General features: G+C 45.3%; 1 protein-coding gene across 4 annotated transcripts in view; it reads left to right on the top strand.

Moving 5' to 3' along the window:
- Positions 1–4,032: 4,032 nt before the first annotated feature.
- NPRL3 (NPR3 like, GATOR1 complex subunit) overlaps positions 4,033–26,541 on the top strand; it is a 35,424-nt gene continuing 12,915 nt past the window's right edge. Inside the window, exons 1-7 of one of the 4 annotated variants that reach the window (XM_039884697.1) lie at positions 4,033–4,568; positions 7,969–8,041; positions 12,107–12,145; positions 15,493–15,622; positions 17,184–17,258; positions 21,636–21,789; positions 23,047–23,128. In XM_039884697.1, coding sequence (XP_039740631.1) covers positions 4,451–4,568; positions 7,969–8,041; positions 12,107–12,145; positions 15,493–15,622; positions 17,184–17,258; positions 21,636–21,789; positions 23,047–23,128 — 671 coding nt within the window. In that variant the 5' untranslated portion in view covers positions 4,033–4,450. The remainder of the gene's footprint in view (positions 4,569–7,968; positions 8,042–12,106; positions 12,146–15,492; positions 15,623–17,183; positions 17,259–21,635; positions 21,790–23,046; positions 23,129–26,541) is intronic. The other 3 variants (XM_039884699.1, XM_039884698.1, XM_039884700.1) reach the window with 3 other exon arrangements.

The raw sequence follows: 26,541 nt of genomic DNA, 5'->3' as shown, positions 1-26,541 counted from the left end.
AGTTTACTGCTTATGTTTTCTTTTAGAAGTTTAATGGTTTTGGCCCTTACATTTGAGTTTATTCCTGTTTATGGTGTAAGAAGGTGGTCCAGTTTCATTTTTTTGCATGTAAAAATGGTTAATTTTATATTATGCAAATTTCACTTCAATTTTTAAAAAAGCAAAATAAGCATTTGCCAAATACTGAGGTGTACAGAACTGTCTATATTACCATTCTAAGAACTTTTACTGTTTGGTGTTTTGAGTTGGGTGACAGTGTCCCTTGGACTGATTTTGTGTGGTTGTGAGCTGAGGTCTGGTGTCTGGTTTTAGCTGATAGTTATCGAGTGCTTTCTAAATCCTGAACATTGTACCAGATACTCTTCATGATGGGCTGTGACCCTCACAGCTCTCTGTGAAAGAAGTTTTGTTATCATCATTACATGCTTTAAGATATGGAAATGGAGGCTCAGGAAGTTCATGAAACATGTTCAAAGTTCCAGCAGAGGAAGGACTCAGTCCCAGTGGGAGAGGAGTAGGCCAGGCTGCTGGCTCTTTGGAGGTCTGGCAAGTCTCTTCTGTCTCTGGGCCTTGGTTTCTTATGACACAAGGATCCCAAGCCTGTGCTCCAGGATACTGAGACTTTCTGGGCTCCAGGCAGAATTTGAAGCCCCAGGCCTGTTCTGGCTTGTGTAGTTGGAGCTGAACTCATAGGGGCCCTGGTCACTCAGCGGAGACAGGGGTCTGCAGACCCTCCCCTGAGAGCATCCCTTGGGTGACCCTGGGGAGGCTAATTAATATTGTGAGTCCAAGTTTCACTGTTTTAACCTTTTGAGTGGGGGTTAGAGCAGCCTCCACCTCACTGTTAGGAAGGATAATGACATCACCAATTCAAGACTATTGTAGTTACTATTGTGGGTGACTTATTACTCCAGGGAAGGAACACTGCACCAGAAAAGGTGGAGGTGTGGAAGTGAGTCTGAGATAGGGTCCTTGAGCCCCACCTAGCCCTCTGACAGATGGTGGTGGCTCTGTAGGGCCCAGACTGAATGGCAGGACTGATAAGGCCTAGCTGTCCAAGTGGCCTCCTAATCTTCCCTGGGGGGTGGGCGGGGAACCCAAGCTAGGAGGAAGAGTTGAGAGTTTTGGATTTCAAGAATCCACTTACCTTAAAAAGGGAGGTTATGGAAGAGTTATATAAATTTAAAATGAGAATTTAGAGGTGTGGGTGTTCACAGGGAAGACCTGCAGTGAGTGAAGTTTGGCCCTGTGCATATCATTGTCCAGGAGACAGTGTGAGAGCTTCAAGCTATGATTGCACTTAGAGCCCACCTGCTCCTGATCCTGTTACTGGTGGGGAACCTGAGGCCCAAAGCACAGCCAGCCCACCCTAGAGTCCCTCTGGCTGCTGGCACCAGGCTGGACTGTCCAGGGAGTGACGACTAGCTCTGATTTCTGTTATAGCCCAATGAAGTCGACAAATGTGGACACTGAGCTGCTGCTGGTGAGGGTGGTGTGGGATTCGGATCTTTACTAGCTCTAGTCCAACCCTGGGCATTCCCCCATCTGAGGCTTGGGAAGGCAGCATGGGAAGGGATGTTTCTAGGACCGCTGTGGGCCAGGATCCTGGTGATCTCCCTTCATCTTTCATGGATTCCAGTGTGTGTTACAATGAAAAGACATTAACCATATAGCCCGAAAAATAAACAGTGAATGCTCTTGTGAAGGTTGCCGGCAGAAGGTGGGCTCTGAGGAGGTAATCAGGGAATGGTGGGTTCCTCCAAGCCTGGGCCTTCCCCTAGCCCAGAGACAGCCACCCTGGAGCCCCTGGACACCAGACTTGCTTCTCCAGGTTTTGGGGGATCTGAGACTGTCTGATGGAGTAGCAGCATGACCCAGAGAAGTTGGAGGAAGGAGTCAGGAGACCTGCAGATATCTGGTGCCCCTTTGGGGAGGTCTTCATTACCACAGCCAGCCATCCCCCCAAACAGTGGGCTCCCTCTACCCCATCTGCCCAGCCCTCCCAGCCTCACCTTCTTCTGTGTCCTTATTTCCATTCCAGGGACACTCCTGGGAACTGTAGGAGAACTCCAAAATCTTTTGATTATACATAATCTCAAAACATACCATACTGGGAAAAAAGGCTTGAAGAATCTTAATAGAGAGTAACTAACTATCTCTCACAAGGAGAACACATCCAAACCATCAAAGAAAGACAAACAACTCATAAGGAAAAAAAAGACACTGGCAAATAATTAAGTGGTACAGTTCTCTACCTTAGTAATAATGAAAGAAATGCAACTTAGGATAAGACACCATTTTCCTTTTGGGGAATTTTGGAGAAAAAAAAGTCAATGCTATGTAGCCCTGTGTAGGGCAATGCGTTTGTTGATAATGCCTGAGGCATTTCAAATGCATGTACCCTTTGCTTTGGCATGTTTAACCCACAAATCTGTCTTGCAAAATCCATTTATGTCAGCTTCAGTGCAAGAAGCTTATTTCAGCAAAGAAAATGCTTATCCTTTAGTCAAATGGTTATGCTCTCATGCATTTGAGGTGCTTGGGAAAGATTTGGCAACAGCTACAGTAGACTGTTAACTACAATCACCTCCTGCGGAAGACTGAGATGGGGTGGGTGGGGTGATTGTTTTGACTTTTTAAAAAGAGCTGTATTGAGATATAAGTCACATACCATAAAGTTCATCAATTTAAGGTGTGCAATTAGTAGTATACTGTTGTGCAACCATCACCACAATCAAATTTAGAACATTTATCACCCCAAAAGAAACCCCATACCCATTAGCAGTCACATGCCCCCAACTACTGCAGCCCTAGACAACCTAAACTGTTTCTTATCCCTATGGATTTGCCTATTATGGACATTTATATAATTGGAATCATACACTAAGTATTTTTTCAAAGTTCATTCATGAGTCTGTACCTCATTCCTTTTTATGACTGAATACTATTCCATTGTATGGATTATACCATATTTTATTCAACCACTCATCAGCTGTTGGGCATTTGGCTTGTTTGCACTTTTTGGCTATTGTGAATAATATTGCTATGAACATGCAAGTTTTTGTGTGGGCTTATGATTTCATTTCTCTTAGGTATATACCTAGGAATGGAATAGTTGAGTCGTATGGGAATTCTACATTTAACCTTCGAGGAACTGCCAGACTGTTTTCCACAGTAGCTGCACCATTTCACATTCCCTCCAGCAATGTGTAGATTCCAATTTCTCTACCTTCCCGGCAACACTTGTTATTTTGTCTTTTTTATTATAGCCATTTTAGTTGGTATGATGTGGTATCTCTTTTTGGTTTTGATTTGCATTACCCTAATGAATAATGATGTTGGGCATCTTTTCATGTGCTTCTTGGCCATTTGTCTATATTCTTTGGAGAACTATTAATTTGCTTCCTTTGCATACTTTTCAGTTAGTTATTTCTTTTTATTGTTGAGTGTAAGAGTTTATTTAAAAAATATATCTGGATACAATTCCCTCATCAGATATATGAATTGTAAATATTTTCTCCTATTCTGTGAGTGCTTCTTACTTTCCTGGTGGTGTCCTTTAAAGCACAAAAGTATTCAATTTGATAAAGCTCAAGTAATGTTTTCTTTAGTCGCTTGCACATTTGGTGTCATACCTAAGTAATCGTTGCCCAGTCCAAGGTTACGAGTATTTACCGCTGTTTTTTCGTAAGATTTTTACAGTATTAGCTCTTACATTTAGGTCTATGATTCACTGAAGCGATTCTTTTAAAATTTTATTTTAGTACGTTATATTTGTTAAGTTCATATTTTCTGCCCAAACCAAGTGTTACTTTTAACATGAAGAAAGTAACATTTAAAGACAGCTGCCTTTAACCCCAGGGCTGACAGAGTCCCAGAGGCCTTACACACTGGTGGGAGGTTCTCTTCTTCTCAAGCAGGAAGGGGGCGGGCCAGCGCGCACTTGCACTTGTAGTCCCTCCCCCGAAAGGACAGCCCCGCGCGTGCGCACATGGCCGTCCGCGGCTGCGCAAACGCTCCTGGCCCCGCGCACAGCACTTTCTGTGCTTTTGCCTGCTCCTGCGGCGGAAGTCTCCCCAGCTCCGCGGGACGCGCTAGCTAGCGCGTATGTTTGCTGACTGTTGTGCTTGCTACGTCGGCCTGGCTCTCCGCGCTGGTCGTTTCCGTGGCCTCGGTCGCGTCCCTGTCAGGTCCCTTCATGCCCTGACCCCGGCCCGTACTCCTCGGAGACCCCCTCCTCCAGTCCCGGGAGCATTTTCCTCAGTCCCTCCCCCACCCTCCCGCGCCTCCCTGGCCCGTTCTCCACAGGGCCTCCTCAGAGCTCCGCACCTTCCCCGGCGCGTCCTTTTCAGCACCGCCCCCCCTACCCCCCCCCCGCCCGTTCTCCTCAGAGCCCCTCCAGCCCTTCACTCCCTCCCCGTCTTCCTTTGGCTCCCCGCCCCCGGGTAGGATGGGGGACAACACTAGCCCCATCAGCGTGATTTTGGTGAGCTCGGGGAGCAGGGGCAATAAACTGCTGTTCAGGTACCCCTTCCAGAGAAGCCAGGAGCACCCGGCCTCCCAGACAAGTAAGTGAGCGCTGGGCAGCGGGCCTGGAGCTCCCGCATGCGCCTGGCGGCAGCACTCAAAGACCCCAGACGCAGGGCCCCCTTTCCCTCACCGCCTCGCACGTTAGAATTCAAGTCCTTTACTTTTTACTTTTCCTGATCATAAAGTCGATGCCTACTCATTATAGAGTACTATTTGGAAAGTGTAGAAAAGTGAAAAGAAACAGGAAAAAAAAATCAACATGCCAAAGCCACTATTGCTAACATTTTATCAGTGTTTGCAGACTTTAAAACAATATATAAGTACTTTGTATTACCCTAAAAATAAAAGTCAAAGTGAGAGGTCACAAGTATTTGTTTGAGATCGATAAGAGCTGTTCAGGATCCACAGATTCGGGTGGGAACCCGGAAGACCAGGTAGTGTTCTGATTAGGAGACAAGGCAATAGTTATTTATGAGAAAGAGAAGGGAAATAATTACATCAATAGAAAGAAGGCATTTCTGTTGGTCAGATAACAATGATGTTAAATCTAAACTGTTAATTTTCAGTCTGGTAATCATCAGATAGTCATAATAATCTGCTTTCTTGTTATCTTTGCAGTCAGTTCTTTGAGGCACAAGGTTGATTAGGCCCAGTTCAAAAGTTACATTGCCCTGTTTTAACATTCCAAAGGTCTGAGGCATAAGGCATGCATGGCAATTCCTCTGGGATGGCAGCTCCAGAGGCATTTTAAAATGGCTCTGTTTATTATTATTTTTTTTTGACATGTGAATGTATTCAGCTTGAAAAAAATATGAAATTACAGAACCTCTGAAGTTTTCTTTGAACCACCTACCTCCAATTTTCCACATGTACAGATAACTGGATAACCGATGACCATTTTAGTGATTGTAACCTCCTGTACATAGACACCAACTGTGTATCTGTAGAAAAATAGTGTATCGTTTTGGGATTTTTTTCCTCACATAAATGCATTGTTCTGCAATGGCTCTTTTTTCTATTGAACAGTATAACTTGGAGCACTTTCTGAAATGTTAAACAGATCATCCTCATTCTTAGTTGTAGCATACAGCTGCTGTGGATAGGCATTGAGGTTACTTGTAGTTTTTCACTATCATGAATGTTCAGTTTGTAATTTATATTTTGTTTTAAAATTGCTTTTAAATTTATTAATCTGGTACAAAGTTTTAAAGGTACAAAGGGGTTTAGATTATGAAAAGAAAGTTCTTTTCCATACTGACTACCAGCCACCCATTTCCTCAACTGCTACCATTTTCCTGTGCATCATTCCAGAATCTTCTGTGTAAATACAAGCATATATACACATTATTTAACTTTGTAAGCACAAGTGAACACTAGACACACTGTTCTGCCCTGTTTTCATTTTCATTTTACATCTTGGATATAGATTTAGAATTACAATCAGAGTAATGGGATTTATTTATTCCGTCCTCTGTTGATGGGCATTTAAATTGTTTCCAATCTTTTGCTAATATAAACAGTGAGAATGTCCTTTCTGTATATATTATCATTTTGCAGAATGTAGAATCATTCCCAGAAGTGGGATGGTTGGATCTAAGGAATATAATGAGCATATTTATTTTTAATCAGATTTTTCTGTCTTTGTTAATGAGATAGGTCAAAAATTGTCAGTGATAGTTTTAATGTGCATTTATCTAGGATTGAGAGCATGTTTTCCTGTTTTTAGAGTCAGTTGGATTTTCTTTTTAGTGAATGACCTATTCATAAACTCTCCTAATTCCCACTCGGGTTGTTTGATTTTTTTCCTTATAGATTTGAAAGGAGCTTGTTATATATTCAGGATAAAACGTCCTTTGTGACAAAGCTGAACATCTTAGCCAGTTTGCCTTTCTGTAGTTTTTGCCACACAGAGTATTGATTTGAATGGAGTCACGTTTTCAGTCTATTCCTTTGTAGTTTCTGAGTTTTGTCATACATTGAAAGGCCTTCTGCTCTCCAGTATTAACAAAAAGAGCCCCTCGTGTTTTCCTTTCAAACATTTGTTGTCTTGTTTTTAAATATGTTTATCTTGGTGTAAGGCAAAAGCTCCTAGTAGGAGCTGTTATTTTTGGGGCACTTGCTGAAAGTCGTGTGTGTTCCTCTTGTTTGCCTCCGGGGGCCCTGTTTAGCAGGCACTGTGATGGGTGAGGAAGGACGTGGGAACATGGGGCCCCACAGCTGGGGAGTGATTGGTTCAAGAGCTAACAGTTTTCTCTTCCATATGACCTAGTCCCAACATCTTTTTGTAGAATAATTCACTTGCCCCCAGTGATCACATACTAAATTCCCATGTTTATTTGGGTTTATTTTTGACCTTCTCTCTCTCGTTGATTTATGTGTGGGTTCCACACCGATAAATTATTATTACTTTATACTGTGTTATACTATCAGGATTAGTCACTGTCATTACTTTTCTTTTTCAACGTTATAAGGCAGTTCTTGATTACTTTTCCCTGTAAATGTTAGGATTGACCGTGTTAGGCCCCACTCTCAAGCCTCTGGTGTAGTTTTGGAGGTCATTTTAAACATGTTAATTAACTGGGCAGAAAGGGTATCTTTATGTTGAATCTTCTCATTCGAGAATGTTTTCTATTCATTCTTGTCTCCTTTATTCGTATTTCCATTTTCTTTATGGGCCTCTTGTGCATGAAGAACTTGTCCATGGCGAACTTCTTAAGTTTACCCTTAGGTCTTTAAACTTTATTACTCGGGTAAAGTATTGTTTTTTGTGTATGTGAAGAATATTGGTATATGGACATTTAAACATTCTTTCTTTTGCCTGTGCTTTTTCCAACCTAGTTGATGTCATACACTGAGATGGTATGTGTGTATGTGTGTGTGTATACATATCAATTTTTTCTAGCTTAATAATAGCAAAAATATTTATTATGTTGCAAATTCTTGGAAACCATAGTTTTTTTTGAAAAATTTTTTTATTATGGTTAAAAAATATAAAAAATTTGCCATTTTAACCATTTTTAAGTGCATAATTCAGTGGCATTAATCGCATATTGTACAACCAGCACCACTTGTCTATTTTCAAGATTTTTCATTACCCCAAATGAAACTTGTAACCAAGCAATAACTCGTCATTTCTCCTGCCCTCAGCCTCCGGTAACCTCTAATCTACTTTCTATCTCTTTGAATTTGCCTATTGTAGATATTTCATGTAAGTGCAATATTTGTCCTTTTATGTCTGGTTTCTTTTTCTTAGTATAATGTTTTCAAGTTCATCCACATTGTAGCATGTGTCAGAACTTCATTCCTTTTTATGGCTGATCAATGTTGTATGTAGATACCACATTTTAGAGACCATCACTTTTAATGGTTCCATAAAGCCTCCTATATTTGGATGGATCCTATTTTCTTAGTCATTGTCTCCTTTTTGCCTTCACTCAGATAAACCTCTTAGCAGATATGCTGTCAACAACACAGGAGGAGATCATGCTGAGGACCAGGATGGTGACTCCAGGTAAGCCTCTGAAATCAGTCTGTGATGGAGCTAATTTTGCCTCCAGACCTGGGCAAGGCCTCTCCTCCTGTTGACTTACATGTTTTCTCTCTTGAGAAATTTAGTGTCCTTTTTTTCCATTTGGTGGGCGTTTCGGGTAGCGTATAGCTGAGGATTGTGTTGCTAATCTCTGGCTTGCTGCATAATTTGGTCACGTGTTCCAGCTATGGGCTGTGTGGTTGGTACAGCTGGTTAGAGAACAGGTAAGGCCATGTCCCTGTAAGACATTTATCTCCTAGGAGAGGAACATGTAGGAAAGCAGACCCCAATGCCGTCTTCAGACCTTATTCCTCAAACATGTGCCCAGCAGTCAAATGGAGGTGCTTGGATACAGTACAGTCTCTCCAGGTGGTGATGTTGGCTGAGAGCCAGGGATGATTTTACCCTTGCTCTTTTATGGCACAGATGAAAAGTGTGTCCTGTTTCTTCCTTTGTGTGCCCCTGCTGCTCGCTCTGGGAAGGGCTATCATGCAAATATGAGAAGTGACCGCTTCTGCCTTCATATTCATTTCAAAGCTTAGTAAATGGTAACACAGGCCCAGATGCAGTAGGAAAGATTGTAAATTGCCTGTCTTGGGTTCCCCTAAACATCCGGGGCCTTTGTGAGCTAAAAGACTTAGCTTCCACTGTCCCATGGGAAAATGGCCGAGGTCCCCGCACTGGGCTTTTGACATGCAGTGTGTTAATACGGTTCCCTTCAGTTCTCTGATGAGGCACCACAGGTGCCCTAGTGTTGTGCAGTTATAGATGTCCGGTGTGTGTGTGCGTATTGTGAGAGAGAGAGAGAAGGAAAAAGTGTGGGACCTCTGGCATGATAAGTGACTGTCTCTGAAGGGAGCAGGCTTTTGAAGAGGAACCAGCAGGAGGGGCAGGGGATATGAGAGGCTGTTGGACTTTCCATGGGTTCTGCTTGACGGAGAGGCCTTTGGTTGTCTTGTTCTTTAAGATTGACAACTTGGAACAAACTCCTGTTGTTATAGGCACAGAGAAAGCTTTTTGCCTCTGCATACTCGGTAGGTGTGTTTTGTCTTTCACCTGTGCCACAGATTAGTTTAGAGCAGGGCAGGCGGCCTGCCTGCCAGCCAGCCAGTCAGCTCTTCTTCAAGCTCTGCGGACATGAGGCTTAGGCTGCTGAAGACTCAGAAAGAGCTCTTGGAATGGTCTGTGTGGAGGGATTTTTTAGGAGGGCAAGGAGCACCTAATTCCTACAGTTAATTTTTTGGAGGCTTATAATAAAATGACTATTAGGATATTTATTTTATTTGGTAATTTTAGCATACTATGACATCTGATGATCCTACTCCCCACCCCCCACATTTTCAGAGATACAGGTTAATACCCTAGGGGCCCAGCTTTATTTTGTCATATAGGCCTGCCCAGCCACTATGCTGCCCCTTGCACCTGGGGGAACCCTGTTATAGTTCAGACATCTTCCTGGAGCACTGCAGTGAAGGTGTATCATACCCATTCTCAGTTTCTTTGATTGCCGTTTTTAAAGGTGCTTTTCTTCTGGAGCCAGCATAATGTTTCAGCTCATCAGTTTGCCAGATTGAAATAGTGTTAACAGGCCACATGGGTAACTTTGGAATGTGGTGGTGGCCTGCCCTAAAAAAGTGAGGGCGCAGAGCTGTGCTGCCCACTGTTATAGTCACTGGCCAGTGTGGCCATTTAAAATGGAAATGAACTGAAATAAAATAAAATTGAAAATTTATTTCCTCAGTCGCACTAGCCACATTTCAGGTACTCCGTGGCTACATGTGACTGGTGACTACTGTATTGAATGGCATAGGTTTAGAATATTTATCTCACTGTAGAAAGTTCTGTTGGACAGCACTGGCTTAGAGGGTAGACTGGTTTTATAAGGTGAATCATCAAGATGATATGTTTCAGGGTATGAGAATTAACTGTCACTTTTTTAAAAACTGTGAGAATTCAGTAGGGAGAGAAGAACATAGGTATTGTCTCTAAAGTTTGAAATTCAAGTTTGTAAAAGTAGTGTCCCTGTTTGTTGGTTATCAGGGACCAGGGAACTCATGCTGAATTGCGTCCTGCATCCCCCTCACCGGCAGGGAGAAAGCTATCAGGAGAGGTAGACGAGAAAGCCTGGTATCAGTTGGAAAGGCTTTTGTGAGCATGATCCCTCCTGATGTGGATGGCCATCTCTGGCTTCAGAGATGCAAGCAGTGTTCTGGCCACTGACTCAGAGGAGGAGATGCTGGTGCTTGAAGAATAGTTGACTTCATTTCAAAACACTCTCAAATCGTTTTACTTTAGACGCCATCTAAAAGACCTCCCTAGAGCTGTCTCCACCCTTTATCTCTCAGGTGGCATTGCTGCCCTTTTCAGGCTTGGCCACCTTTCTTGAAGCAGTGGGTCCAGCTTTTAGGCACAGTCATACCCTAGGCCAGACAGAAGCCTTGGCCAGGTGAAGTGTAGTGCACGCTGGCACACAACACACAAGTCCTCCATACCAGGTGCACATGGGTCTCCACCAGGGCCTCTGCTCATGGCTTTGCCTTTATGGCACATGTCGTTGAGATATATTAGAAAGATGCCCCTACTTTCTGGAGCTGAGGTCAGTACACAAGAATGTGGACAAGCAATGTTGTCTCTAAGCTTAGGCATCTTCCTTCCCTTTCCTGGCCCAGCTGAGTCCATGTTGGTGTCCACACAGGCATGTCCCTGTAGGGGAGCGTGCTAGGACAAGTGCACATAAAGAGTTCCAGGTCTGATTCTCACTCTGTGTCCTACAGTATGTGATCTTGGGAAAGTCCACAAAACAGTGAGCCTCAGTTTCGCTGTTTTCTCTAAGATGCTTGTAGGTGGTAAGGCACCTCCGCCTCTCCCTCCAGGTCTAGATGTAATGAGAACATCTGTATCTAGGTGATTGTACTTGACGATGGCTCTGTGTCCCTCAGAGGGGTAGACACAAGTCCATAAAACATACCTGTCACCACCACACCTCATTAAGGAAATAGAACACTGCTGACTCTTGGAAGCCCTGTGTGCTTTTCCCTTTTGAAAGTAAAGGGATTTCATTGAGACTTGTCTGGTTGTAGGAGTTGCACTTGAGCTTCTTTGGGTTCTGACTTTCTGCATGATCTTGAGAAAGTCCACAAAACATCTTACCCCTTTACTGCTACACAAACTTGATGAGCTAATGTTTGAGAGCTGCTGAAAAGAAAGCTTTCTTCATTGTGTGTTTCTTTTGCATAGTCCTCTGGCAGTGTGTGATTCTCAGTGAGAGCTGTGGGGAGCAGCAGGCCCAGCAGGGCAGCCCGATGGACATGGCACAGTGTCGTAGCCAGCTCTCACCCCTCTGACGCTGTCTGCACCCTGGGGCTCAAGCTTACTTTCTCAGAAAGCAGCATGTCACAGGACACAGACCTGTGTAGAGGAACTTTAACTCTTTTAAATATACTCTTTAAAAAACCAGATTGGATAGTGCAGAGGTCTAAGACATTTTTCAGCATATGTACCTATAGATCTGCTGTGACTGCCTTGCTGCTGAAGGGGCCACAGTCATGTCCTTGCCAGAGGCTCAGGGAGGTCAGCTATGCTGGTGGTCACAGCGTCTCAGGAATGGAGACTGAGGTATTCAGTGACATTCTGCAGTTTCCATAAGGCTTTTTCCTCGGGAATCTCATTTGATCTTGTTGAGATGGTTTGTCAGAAAGATTAAATACTTGTGCATGGGCATCCAGCCGATACGTGTGGTGCTGGGCTCTGACCTAGGTGTTCCAGCCTTGCTCTTGCTTCTGGAAACTGACTCTCATTCTTGCCCAGCCTATGTTTATGTATGAGAATTTGAGCTTTAGTGAGAAAACTGTGGAAAGTCTTCAACTTGGGGAGTGTCTGTATCTTTTTTTGTCCGGTAAGTTGCTTAGCCTTGACCTCAACAATTAATGCTAATGGTGGTACTTCTGCTAGACTTTAATACTGTTTTAATAAAACGACTATAAATTTTAATGATTTTTAAAATCGATGTGTTTTTATTTGGTCTTGATGGTCCTGTTCCCATTTCAGCGAGCCATGTCCTTCAACCGATGAGCAATTGGTTGCAGGGTAAGACCAAGAACTTCTCCGCCATCTTTCTGTCTTGATTCTTGCTACCCTTTCTTCTTGTAATTGTGCTTAACTCCTGATTTCCCTCAATGTTGAAGAATGACTAATGAGGCACACAGGCTCTCGCTCGGACCGCACTGCCCCGATCTCACAGGAATGAGTACTCAGGCTTGCCACGGCCCCTGCCCTTTCTCCACCTGGAGTTATTTAGCTATTTCACATTACCTAAGAGGCCTAGGCAAGGTTGGCTGGCACAGGGAGACTTCTGGGACCAGGCATGCACTCAAACCTCCTCCTCCAGGCAGGCACCAGTGGCCCTGTGAGGGTGGTAGGTTTCTTGTCTCTTTAGCCTACTGTCCCCCTAGAGAGACCCTTGATTATTCCTTGCCTTCGTTTCTTGGAGGTGTTTGTTTAGTGGGGGTCTCTCCCTAGGGCTGGGTATGAAATGTAATGCTTGAGCTTAGATGCTCTTGTATGTGCCCTTTGGAGGCAAAAATGTTCCCATGGAGCTTATGTGGCACTTCTCTAGGAAGGCATAGATAAGGTGGGACCCTCCTGTCCCCCCTGACAGGGCATCTCCTCTGGGCATTGGAGGTGCACAGAGCATCTGTGAGCCCCCCAGAACAGAAGGGGGCAGAGTCGAGCTCCTTTCCATGCTGTCCTCCCTCTTTTGTGGACAAGCCTGCTCCGAGTGTCTTGGCAGGAATGGAAGATCTTGGCCAGTTTTCCAGCTGGGCTGGTTCTTCTTCCTAAATATGTTTTTAATTAAGTTATTCCAGAAATGTTAGTTTTGTAACAGCTATTTTATTGTGTGCAACATATTTACCAGGCCTTTTATCATCAAAACAAGGGAAAAGGATTTTTGTAAATTTTGGGAACAACAAACGAATATTGTCACTTGTTTTCGTTTCATTTTGCTATTTATAACAGTTATGTCTCCTGCCCCAAATCTCATGATATAACTCTGTGTCTTTGTGCATGTTACGTCAGCAGATACACTATACAAAGTATAAAGCCACTCAGGTGTTCCTTTCATCATAAGTGTGTAATATTGCAGTGGTGAGTGGATATCTTTGTGGGCGAGACTTGCTGAGACAAGTACCATACACCACCCTGCTGGCCGCCTCAGCAGCACATGGCTTTCTAGTTGACTCCTTCCGCAGACCTTGGCCTCTCTGGGCTTGGAGGGAGGCGCTTTTTATTTGGCTCTTGGAAGGGTGTTTTTGGATTTGGATATTTGTAAATGTGAACTAGACCGCCACTGCTTGCCTCTGAATCTCAAAACCTATCCCACAGCCAAACTAACTTAGGTTCCTGGATTGGTGGCTGAGGGCCAGGGCTGAGGCCCATCTGTGGCTCTTCATGACAGAGCAGAGGTTTTTAATGGAGGTATTTGGGTATCACAGGAAAAAGTAAACTATCTGGAGTAGTGGGAGGTTGTTTTCTATCCCTTATCTCTGTGTCCCTGAGTCCTCGGGTGGCAGATAGGATGTGAAATGTCGGCACTGGATTATTTGCTAGGACAGAAGTGTTCGTTTGAGTTTGTCACCCTGAGCCCTCCCTCACCGTCACCGTCCCTCAGATGAGAGTTGCAGGGCAGAGTAAACCATTTAGAGTTTTTGAAGAAAGCTTATAATGCCTCTGGTCTAAGACACTGGAATCTTCTATCTCTGGTTTAATCACTCCAGAGAACAGTATTTCAGGGAAGAGAGGCCCACAATGGGCAGCCAAGCACTCAGGCTGTGGGTCCCAATTTTCCCAGAATATCTCTGACACCTTGGTGTCGGAAGATCCAAGGGCCATCCTGACTGTGCAAGAGGCAAACCCTTTGTATCTAGGTCACCACAGGATGACCTAGTGTGCCTAGAGAACAATGTCAATTCTGGAGGAAGGCTGGAAACCAATGTGACATCCTCCCCTGCAAAGGCCCTCGCAGTTCTAGGTCCCCCACCTGTCCGTGGGGAAGAGGCCTGGAAAGAGTCCCATGGCTGCTCATCTTGCAGTTTGTCCGTTTGCTGGTCGATCAGCAGAGCTCTTGCTGCAGGCTGGCTCCAGGTTACTCTTACATTAGGTGGTAAGCCCTGCCATGTGTAAGGAGCCCAGAGCAAATGGCCCCCTTCCTGGATCCTTTTATCCCAGAGCTGTTGGCTATTTCTGAGCTGAGCTAAAGCAGCAGTTTGTAGCAAACCATCCTTTTTCTTCAGAAAACAGAGCTGTATGGTGTTAGTCGCTCTCCTCCCCCACACAAGATCATCCAGGAGAAAAGCATCTGGTGTGGTGTCTGATTCGCCATAGCTCCTCAGCAAAGGCCCAGGACACACACTGGAATGTCTGTGCTCGATGGCCTCTAGGACTATAGGGGTCTCTTTTAGAGCAGAGCATGACCTTAAGGGAGCCAGAGCCACCTTCTTCAACACAGTGTGTCCTCCCAACCTGGATGTTAGAATTGCTTTCTCCAGGTGGAGAAATGAGCACAGGACTTGTCTCCCTTCTGGCTCCAGCTCAGACACGGTGCATCAGTGCTTCTAAAGTGAAAGTCCCCCCAGGCCTGGGCTCTCCTCCCTTATCGAGATCTCCCTTGGGGAGGAAGGAACAGAGCTGCCAGTAAGGAGACATAAGTGTACAGATTCACCTTGCAAAGGGGTGAACTCAGCAGTTTTACAGAGAGTGTATCCAGATCTGCTCTCACCTACGCCACAGCCATCATTCCTACTTCTCTGTGACACTCAGTTCTGTGCGTCCCTATGTTCATATCATATCAGTGGGTCTGCCCATCTTGCACATTTTAAAAATTTCTTCCCTAATAAAAACTGAAAGGTTTCAGTGTTTGGGGTAAGGGAAGGCAGACATGCTGAAGGAAGGTAATTAGCTCGCTGCAGTTAGTGCTGTCCCCTTGCCCTTTACTCAGCACTCAGAGGTTGGGGACTCCTGGGAGTTGAGGGGTGCAGCCCAGTAAACCTGGGCCTGATGGTAGAGCACCCCCACCTGTGAGCCTTAAGGAAAGTGACTCTCAGAGCAATGCCAGCTCAGCTGCTGTTCCTCCTTTAAAAGCAAACTGCAACTTGTTTCTCTCCTGAATTTCATAGAGCATGCCAAGAAATGACAGCATGTGCCTTCCGTCTATGCTTCTCATGCCTTTTACCTTGTAATTATGGTGATTTTATGTCCCCAATCTTGGAGATTGCTTCAAAAGGCAACTGATAGAAGCTTCCAGGTCATCAGTGGGGGTACAGCCATTCTGCACACGAAGCTGCAATATACTGAGACCCTTCCCCTCTGAGGGCAGTGGGCATGGGGCTGTGACATTTTGTTCACTTATTTCCACTCTACCTCTTTTCAATTTTAAGGTTTTCAGATGTCATTCTGGCAACAATTTTGGCAACCAAGTCTGAAATGTGTGGCCAAAAATTCGAACTGAAGATTGATAATGTGCGGTTTGTTGGGCACCCGACACTCCTGCAGCATGCGCTGGGGCAGGTAAGGGCTTCCCGAATAGGTGGGGTTCTCCCTGGGCAGGCATGGCCCATCCTGGTCTGGGCCCTCAGAGAACGGTGGCCGATGCTGGTTCTGGGGAAGACAGCCAGCACACAGCCAACCTGACCAAGTGTTCGCTGTCAGCTGCACACCCTCCTAGGCCCTGAGGCTCCTGGGAGAGACAGGCACCCTTGTCCCCGGAGTTCAGGCCCTGCGCCTAGCTTTTGCTGTTTGCATTCTGGGTGTCCACTGACTGCGGCCTTCCCCTTTATTCACACACCTGCGCACACACACGCAGCCTCGCACACACACGCACACTGCCACACTGCACAGCACACACCTGCACACACATGCACACACACGCAGCACAATGTATATGTGTGTGTGTGTATATATACATATATAGAATGTATATATACATCGAGAGCATTTGTCAACCCCTTGAACTTTATATAAATTGGTGTAAGCATTTCTTTTTGTTTATTAAGTGATGTCGTAGCCATTATTATTATTAATTTAGCTCTTACTATTGTGTTGAACCTTTTATATACATTCTCTACTAAATGAAATATTACAGTACTGGGGAGTTTTAACAAGATTGAATGCACTATGAACCAGGAGAATTTGCACACCAGAACCTGCCAGTCAGTCGTTTTCACACGGGCAGAATCAGCAACAGCATCGCTCAGATTCTGAAGGGTTTTAATAAGACAGTATGAGATTTAGCTTCATTTATACGGTCCAGAAATTATGTGAGGGTCTGTGATGTGGTCCTCAAATCTTCTCTGTGACTAAGCCCATGAAAAGAATGTGTGAGTGGTCAAAATGTGGTTGGAGGTGCCAAGACATGGGGCCATGGCTAAGTGCATCTGGCCCCACGGACAGCACCTTCCCTCCTCACCAAGGTCCCTGCAGATTGAGTTTAGTCCCTACTGATGGCCTGTGGGTAATGTAGGGGAGATTTGGCAGCCTGCCAGCAATTATACCCTACAAAACGGGAGTGACAGGCAGGATGGTGAGGAGACAGTTGGGATGGCCCACGGAGAGCTAGGGCCCTGGACTCATAACCCCTAGTGGCAATACTTTGTAGTCAGCTTGGCGTTTGTGACCCAGGTTGGCTGAATGCCAGAGTGGCAGGCCTATCTGCTGGCTCTCAGTCGTCCCTAGTACTTGTTATACTTGGCAGAGACAGCCTGGAAAACTCAGGTGGACACTGGGGGTGGCAATGGGGGGATGGTCTGGACAGAGGACACTATCCACTTGAGCCCCTCTCCATCTTCTCTCCTCTGTGCACCTCAGCTCACTTCAGTTAACTGGGGCAGCCTTGTCACTTTCGGTCATAGCACTGACTTTCCTACTCTTATTTCAGCAGTGATTCACCTGTCCATGCAGCCACCACTTGTCTGTGCAAAGGCACCGATTGCTTCTCCAAGACCCTGGGAATCTCTTTTTCTCTGATTCTGCTATATTCTGGAAACTTCCCACGCCTAAAGTAGAATCACTCTAAACAGCTCTTCTTCAGAAGCAGTGGCTCTCATTCATTATAATTATGCCTCTTTTACAGGTCTCTAAAACAGACCCATCCCCGAAGAGGGAAGCTCCCACCATGATTCTTTTTAATGTGGTATTCGCACTGAGGGTGAGTGTCCGCATAAATGGCTGAAGAGCATGGGCAGATTAGGGAGGAGGGTCGGGGGGAGTAGCAGCAGCTCATTTCCAGTGACTGTCATTGACTCAGAGCTCAGACTGCTGTGGGCATGGCTCTGGTCTACACTCATTGTTTCCTGCTTTTTTTTTTTTTTTAAATACATATAAAATTTACCATTTTAACCATTTTAAAGTGCACAGTTTGGTGGAATCTAGTAACACTGTTGTATAATCATTACCACTATCTAGTTCCAGAATGTTTTCATTGCTGTAAAAGGAGACCAGTTACTTCCCTGTCTCTTTTCCCACAGCTGCTGGAAACCACCAGTCTTTCTGTCTCTGTGGATTTACCTGTCCTGCACTTTTCATATAAATGGGATCCTACAGCATGTGACCTTTGGTGTCTGGCTTCTTTCACTGAGCATAGTGATTTTGAGATTATTCCTTACTGCAATGTATATCAGTACTGTATTTTTATGGCCAAATTGTATTCCATTGGATGGCTAGATCACACTGTTTATCCATTCATCTGTTGATGAACATTTGGGTTGTTTTCACCTTCTGGCTATTATGAACAATGATATTAAGGGCATTTGTGTACAAATTTTTGTGTGAACACATGTTTTCATTCCCTTTGGGTATATACCTAGGAGTAGAATGCTGGGTTATGTGATAGCTCTGCATCGAACCATTTAATACACTGCCAGACTGTTTTCCAGAGTGGCTGCATCATTTCACATTCCACCAGCAAGGGTTCCAGTTATTTTACATTTCCTCACCAACATTCGTTATTTTTCATTTTTTAAATAATTAAGCCTAATTGTTCTTAAAGCAGTTCCCAGCACTGACCAAAGTTGTGTTTTCATTAGTTACAGGAAATTCCTTTTCAATAAAGCTGTCAAAATATAAATAGCTTTCCTAGGTAAGGTCTGGCTTATATTTTGAAGAGACTTTGGAATATATGTTAAATAATGGCGTTCCTCTGAAATATCTCAACTTCATTTTCACCAAAGAACCCAGTAGTTCTTTCTGGCTGGTCATGTGATCTCAGTGATGGCTTTTATGCAGAAATATGAGTGAGAAAGTGACTGGGTTTTAGTGACAAGGAACAGTGTGTGCTCTGAAAACCTCAGAGTGATGGAAATGAGACTGAGAAGAAAGGAAACCTGTACTATTAGATGCCATTCTAAGTCTCAAGGTGTTTTTTTCATTGTGGCTTCTTTGGTGTGGGGACCACAGGTCTTACTGTGAATGGTTCATAATCAAATTTCTAGAGAAAAGCTCCTTTAGAGTCGAGCTTAATTTTTAAAACTGGCATACCTTGTTGATAAATAAGGAACTACAAGTTAGAATAAAATGATTTGTTGGTGGTGACTGTCCCTGGGGCATGAGGTTCCAAGAAGAGATTCTTACTTCCTACTTTATATATACACTTTCGTAGTGTTTGCATTTTCACAGTATCCTTGTATTACTTATAAAATTTCATAATACATCCACAAAGAGAACTCAAGTAAAAAAACAAGCAAACAAAAACCATGATGAAGGCTGTCCACCTGTCAATACTGATAGTCCGTGTGGGATGGGTGGTGAGAAGCAGCCACAGCCCCACCCCAGATGTTGCAGGCAGGCCCTCCTCTCTGGGCAGCCTGTGATAGCGGAACATATGACACCCTTGGACATAGCAGTCAACAAAACAAACATTTTTAAATTGGGTAAAGACTTTTATAATAATAACTAGGCTGGACATAATCCTGGTAACCAGTAGTTGGGGAATGATTAGACTAGGTGGTGATTATTATACAGTGGCTTGTTCTTTGGCCATTAAAGATGAGAAATGGGGATGATACTAGAACCTGGAGGAGTATAGATTACCGCCAGGTAAAAGCAGTAGGAAACAAGGTAGTATAGGACTTCAGATAGCATAGGCCATAATGTTGAAGAATGGGAGGAATTTTAAATAATGTAAAGAGTTGGTATTTTAGGGTGGACAAGTTTGTATTTTCTTTTCAGTAGTCATATGAAAATGTATACTTTTTTTTACTTTGAAAATTTTTAAACAAAACCCAAACTAGTGACAATAGTTTTAGAAACCTACGCCTATCTCTGAGATCCCACAACAGTTGGCCTTGCATGCTGGCGCCATCTACTTACCCTCCCCACCTTGCTGCTCAAATATTTCAGGACAAGTCCCAGACCTCATGTTTGTTCACTCCTATATACTTCAGAAGACATGTCTATAGAGATGTGGACATTTATTTTATACCAGGATACCCTTTTCACACCTGATAAAATTTTCATAAGTTGTTATCAACTAGTATGTGATCCATGGAAACTTTCCCCAATTGCCACATTCTTTTCAGTTGGCCCGTCTGAGCCAGGATGAAAACCCAACCCACGTAAGCATGTGATATTCCGTCTCTAGGTCTCACCAGTCTAGGACTCTCCCCTCCCTTTGTTCCATCAAATGTTCCATGTTTAGACTCATCTTATTGTGCAGTCAGATTTGCTCTCTGTCCCTGTATTTCCTGCAAACTGGCCTTTAGCTCTGAAGGCATGATTACATTTAGGTACGTGTTTTGGGGATAAGAAAGACTCATAGGCGATGCCCTAAATTTGATGCTGCCTCCCATCACATATGGGAAAAGTGTGGCATTTCTAAGAGCTCCCACTCAGGGCTGGCACATGCTAGGTGGTAGCTTTCTCAGCGTGGCCACACACAGTCTTGGGCTCTGCAGACACCTTGAGCGATGCCTGCGCAGCCAAACAGGACTCCCTGGCACACTCTGTCAGTGCTGGTCGTCAGGCCCTGCCTGGGCAAGCACCACCTGGCACATCTAGGAACGTGGAACGAACAGGCCCTGGGCATCTGACTTACAACACTGTTGTGCCCCAGCCAGTGGGACCTCTAGCAGAGGGATGGGTTCTCAAGTGGGACTTGATTACTTTGGGGGATAACCATGTGCCCAGGATCATTTTCTTACCTCTTTTTTGTTGTGGGAGTATTTTTACACAGATTCTTCTAAAAATGTATTTTGTTTTGAGACAATTGTATATACTCTATATCTCAGACCCTACAGTTCCGTAATCTTGCAGGGGACACTGTTGAGGGACAACAGTGTCCCCTGCAAGATTACGGAACTGTAGGGTTCCCCTATACATGAAGGGCTGCTGCCTGGTGGTGGGCATGGCATGGGAGCAACCTTCAGTTCTTTCCCCAGCACAGGTATGCTGCCCGGTGTAAGTTCTGTTTGTGAACATGAGATCTGCTGGGAGTTTAGAAAATCTCCCCAGCTCCAGGTGGTGAAGGTGTTTACTGAGTCTAGCCCAGGTTTTGGCCCAGAAGTTGCTGTGAACACTCTGTAGGCAGGGCCCCTGCCTGCCAGATAAACAGGAGAGGGAGGCGGCACCAGAGGATCTAATCTGTGCCACCACTCGTCCTCTTCTTTCCCCCACCTCTACCTTACAGAATGACTCAGCCACCCTGTTGGCCTCCTGAAGCACTGAGTCATGTTTGGCCAGTTATCTGTTCTGTGGAGTATCTTCACAGACCCCAGAGCCACCTGCTCCACCCTTGGCCTGGCCGACTGCGGCCCCTGATAGTTTCCAGAATTGACACAGGGGTGTGGAGGGAGCTCAGGTGGAAGGAAGTGGCCTGGAGCCTTCTGGATTCTTCTGTTTGCCAGGGTCATTTCTGCTGCAAAGAGCGTTCCGTGAACAATTAGCTAGCTAGTGCTTCTGTTTATTATACTGTGTGCCCTTGTTATAATTGGAGCTGTGTGACTGAATTCTCACATAGCCAGTCCTGTCCACCAATAGTCAGCAGTACACTGGTGACCACAAACAGCACCATGGTTTTTGCCTCTGAGTAGGCTCTGTTCTGAGCACTTGACATGTCTAATTAGTGAGAGAGGTGCCACTGTTGTCTTTTTTCAGATGGGAGCCTGTGATCCAGGGTCATACAGCAGGTGGGTGGAGGGATTTGTACATTTTGCTGCGCCATAGGGCTGCCCCTGCCTGGCCCAGAGTAGATGCCTGATTTGTGCCCTGCCTTCCTGGGTGGCCCTGGCATGGTGCTCTGTGATGTGGGAGATTTTCTCTTTTTGTTAGAAATGCCTGGTTCCCCACCCCCCACACTAGGGGACCCTGCAGAGCCATCTCTGTGCCGCCTTTCAGGCAACCATCCACAAGATAGGATGCTGTGCAGAGTGGCATTTCTGTGGGTGGGCCCTAGAGGGGACACAGGAAGCTGGGGACAGTAGTGGCACTGGGAGAGGGGCCTGGGGAAAAGGAGAGGAGAATGCTGCTTTTATGGTTTGAGGTTTTGCTGTGCGTGAATGCTGCATTTGAGTCACCTGTGCCTCTCCCGCAGGCCAATGCAGACCCCTCGGTGATCAACTGCCTACACAACCTTTCCCGGCGCATCGCTACTGTGCTGCAGCACGAGGAGCGTCGCTGCCAGTACCTCACGCGGGAGGCCAAGCTGATCCTGGCGCTGCAGGATGAGGTGTCTGCTGTGGCTGATGGTGAGTGCGGCAGCATTTCCGGGCAGGACCGCGATCCGGTTTTGCAGATGTGGAAACTGAGGCACTCAGCTGTCCCATGATCTTCATCCTGGGCTGAGCATGCACTGGGTGCAAAAGGAGACTCCCTGGGGGCATAGTCCCACTTTCCTCACCTGATGTGCTAAAATCGACTTCCTAGCCTGAAACGCCCTCCTCCCTGACAAGCGCTGCAGGATGGCTCCGTGCAGGTTAGGCACTGCCTGCCGGCCCTGGTGCTGCTGGACACGCTTCCCTGGGGTGAAGGACATGCACAGGGGCCAGCGGGAATAGTGAGCTGGCAAAGTGACTGCTTTCCAGTTCTTCGCTTTCAGCTAAGTTGAAGGAAGACCTAGTGGAGTTATCAGCTGGTAAATTATTTAAAAACAACTTTTACTGATTGGTTGCCATGTGGTTTTGGCATACCACGAACATTTCAAAGCGCAGAGAGACACCTACTGGTAACAATCTCCACTTCCATCTTCTCGGGTTAGCACCTCTGTAACAAAACAAAACTAGGACACATTTGAAGGTGAACCCAGTCTAATTTTAGCAATAAGTAGAAGTAGTGATCACTATGCATGAACTATCCCACTCAGGTGCATTTTCAGTAAAGATTTACTTTTCATGTTTGACAATTTGCTATCAAAATGTATAATATATTTCTATCTTGGCCAGTTATGTACTAATTAATAACAATCTAGAAGTCTTATTTTTTAAAATGATTTCTTTAGAGTCTATGACTTTTATCACAGGAAATTTAAAAAAATTCAACTTAGTGCATATATTTTTTGTTAAACATTTATAAGAAAGGATTAATAAAAGACTTTTAGTCATAAAAAAAAATTACATTAGTGTAAATGTGTGGAGGAAAGAGTGGGGCGAGGCATGGAAATATGTGGTTACCGAGACAGAAGATGGCTCCGGTGATCTGAGGTAGGCGCCTTCGGGAGAAGCCAGTGAAATATTTTGTTCCTGTGATGCCTGTGACTACAGGGTTAGGTGGGGCCAGTGGTAGAGTTTAAATACAAATAATTTATGTAAAGATGGTTGAACAAATCAGCCTAAGTCTAATTTTAATTCAACTGGATGTAAAAATTTTATAAAAAGTAGTGGGGAATATTGGTTTAAAGTTACTTAAAATTTTTTTTAAACTTGTTTTTGAAGATATTTTCTATTCTAACCTATGCACGTTTCCTTGCTTTGGAGGCTCTAAATCCTTTTGTGTTGCAATTCTTGTAGCAAATGATGGTCCTCAGTCCCCTTTCCATCACATCCTACCCAAGTGCAAGTTGGCCAGGGACCTCAAAGAAGCTTATGACAGGTAAGATGGGTGGGTGGCACGTGCTTTGTGCACTTCCTAATCTTAGGCCTTATTGCCTGAGCGGAATCTGAAGTTGAGACCTCCTCTGCTGGGTGCTGTTCTCCTCTTGTGCCACTGAGATGGGGCGTGAGAGGACAGGAAGTACCAGCCCCTTCGCTAAGTGGTGTGTGCCCAGCTGAGATGGTCACCTCCAGATTTCTCTTAAACCAGGAAATGAATCCGAAGTTATACGTCAGAGCCTGAAAGTGTTTTTAAGTCCTTAAATACAAGGTGACATTTTACTGAGCATGACACAGCCAAGTTCTGGGTCCACCTTCATTAGGTGGGTGTTACTGTCACCACTTTGGGACCCATGAGGAAACTGAGGCTCAGAAGGTGGCGCTGTGGTTGCCATGTTTCTCACTGTTCTGGAGTACTCAGGAGTCTGAGACACTCAGTATATGAGGGCAGCAGGCGTTGGAGACAGCAGAAACCTCACAGTTGTTCTGATTATAGTTGCGGCTCGGCCCCTACTCTTAAATGTGGACAAGCAAAGAAGTTATTTTCTTTTTAAAGAGTGTCCTTGTGGCTCTGACCACCACGACCTGGACCTGGGTCTGCAGCGGGGGATGGACAGTGGGTAGTGGGAGGCTTGGGGGAAGGGTGGGCACCCAAGTGACAGCCTGCCTGGAAGTTTTGCCTTTCCTGCCCTGTACCTGGCTTATTGGTTCCCAGGGGGCCATCACCTGCAGCCGAGGGGACCACAGAGCACCAGGCACGTCGCTGGACAGTCAGCTCGCAGGCACAGGCTTCTTTGGTGCATTCTTGCCCCATCGCCTCTTTCTGCCTTCTCTTCCTCCTTCCCTCCCTCTCTTACTGTCCCATATTTTCTTTTGTAAGTGCATGTAGTTCATTGCTCCCTCCTGGCCTTCTCAGGGCTTCACTCCATCCCAGCGGCCTCTTCTGCCCACTGGCGATGGACCTGATCTAAGAACTGTGGCCGGTAATACCACCTGTCATTTAAGCCCAGAGACAGTGGTTTGTCCAGGATCCTTCCTTTTTTTTAACGTTAATTTTTTCCCCGATTTTACCAACAGTACGTGTTCATTATAGACATTTAGGAAATAGTGGAAAAATGTAAAGAAAATAAAAGTCATCTATAATCCCATACCCAGTAATAATTCCTATAAACACTTTGGTAGTTTTTGTTCTTTTTTTTTATTTTAACTTGAGCTTTTGAAAATATCACATGTCCATTAAGCCTGAAAATCAGTGTTGAGTTTCTCTCCTGCTGAACCCCCACCAGGTTCCCATTCTGGTGCAGGATGCATTTTAATGGCAACCATGTGTCATGTGTCCTCCCTCACAGATGGATTTAAGGTGCACACAGGCAAACACTGACCCACTTTCTCCCTTTCGCAAAGGAGTAGCACACTGCGCATCCTGTTAGCCTGTTGCCCTCCCAGTTTACCTGTACCGTACTGGTAAATAAGGACTTTCTCATTCATAGTTACCTGTTCCCCTCCCTTGGGCATTTAGTTGGTCCTACCTTCTGCCGCTGTGAGACATACTGCTCAGTGATATGCACGTGTTATTTTGCATGTGTGCCCTTCTGTCTATATTATAAATTTTTAAAAGTGGAATTGCTAGGCCGCATAGGTCAAATGCATTTCTGTCTGTGGAGATTGTGCCTCCTCAGTCTACACTCTCACCAGCAACATGTGAGATGCCTGCCAACACAGGGTCTTGGTGAGCCTTTGGGTTTTAACCACTGTAATGGTTAGAGCATCATATCTTAGTACAGTTTTATCTGAATGCAGTCATCCATGTCTTCGCATGTTAGAGTCCGTTTTCTTTTCTGTGAGCTCTCTGCTCAGATCCCTGGCTTTGCCGTTGGGAGGTGTAGGTACCTTTATAAAGGAGGGAAAGTTGTGAGGTATGTTGCAATTAGTGTTTTCTTTGTTTTTATTTTGGTGGCCTCTGGGGGTTAGAGGAAATCAGGGAAGCCTTAAACAGCCCTCACCAAGTGGTAGTTTTGGTTTCTGGTCCTCCTGCTCTGGAGAACTTGACCCAGAATGGGATTTTTGGTCTCGTAGTTCTACCCTGTCTTTCTTTCCCACGTGATTACATGGACGTTTTCTCTGCAATAAAAAAATTGCTGTCCTCTGGTCTTAGATTGGCTGGTATCAGAAATCTCTTGGAAACTGTTGCCTTACTCTGAATGGGAATACGGCATGCCGCAGCTAGGCTAACCTGGAATTAAAAAGCAAACCAGAAACAGACTTTACATTCCTGAAGAGAGAATGGACTGTGGTTTCTTATGCTTGAACTGCTCTTGGCAAGCTGCAGAGATGAGATCCTGGATTACCGACTCCTGGGCCAGCCGCAGTCAGAGCTTGAGGCAGCCAGTGCCCCCTCGTGGGCATCAGTATGAAGGAGAAGGACAGGAATCAGAGTTTTTGACAAAAACAGCTCCCAGGGTCTACTGCCCAGCACTTAGCTTCCTTCTCACTCAGGCGTTCTGCTGTGTTAGCACTCAGGATCAAATTTCCTCCAGGCGAACCCCTCCCCCCGCACTCCGTTCCCAGACCCCACCCTGACCAGTCCTGGTCCTGGGCCCACCCCAAGGAATCCAGGGGCAGTTGCGTATTCCCCTGTACCTGTCCCAGCCTGGCAACAGCAATGGCTCTGTGACCACCCAAGAGCCTCCTGACCTTTGGCCTTCCCTCTGACCTTATCCCACCAGGTCTGTGTTGGCCTTGAGGGTCTGGCCTGGCCTGCTCCCGCTCCTGTAGGATACACTGCGCCTTGGAGCTGAGAAAGGGAGGACGAGTTTCCATTACTGATCAGGCAGCGTAGAACACAGATGGTGACTTCCCGACACATCCCTGAGAAAGATTTTCTCAGCAGAAATGAGAGACAGGAAGTTGTGAGACTTAGTGACATTGGAGATTGAGGTAGGACTTTACAAAGGAGTCATTCTAGATTTTGTGTTTTAATTAAAATCCAGGGCTATGGTGTGGCCTGGGAGGCTGTCCAGGGCCTGGCCGGGTGGGTGATGGTGGGTGCGCAGGGGACTCCACATCTGCTCCTCGCTGCCTCGTGCTTCTGCCTGTCCAGAACAGAGATGGGTTCACAGACACCTCCACCAATATCCTGGGAGTTTTAGTCCCTATTTCCATAAAATGTTCCTATATTTGTTTGAAATGTCAAGGTGGGCCTTTTGGACTTTGACCTCTTGGATCAGGTACAGCGTCCCACTGCATCTAGTAGGAAGCTTAGCGGTGTGTGGGACTAAAGGGACCTGAGGGCTGGCTTTGCAGGCCCCTGGCCTAGGGCAGGAAGAAGGCTGACCAAAGGATGTTTCTGTTATTAGCCAAAGGTTAGGAACTGACATTCTCAGATGCTGAGATCTGAGGGTGCTGGAATAAGCT

This window comes from Pteropus medius, unplaced genomic scaffold (genome assembly GCF_902729225.1).
Source record: "Pteropus medius unplaced genomic scaffold, Ma_sr-lr_union100, whole genome shotgun sequence".
In the NCBI taxonomy this organism is placed as follows: Eukaryota; Metazoa; Chordata; class Mammalia; order Chiroptera; family Pteropodidae; genus Pteropus; species Pteropus medius.
Note: the sequence above shows the minus strand (reverse complement) of the source record. Positions and strands in the feature narration are given on the sequence as shown.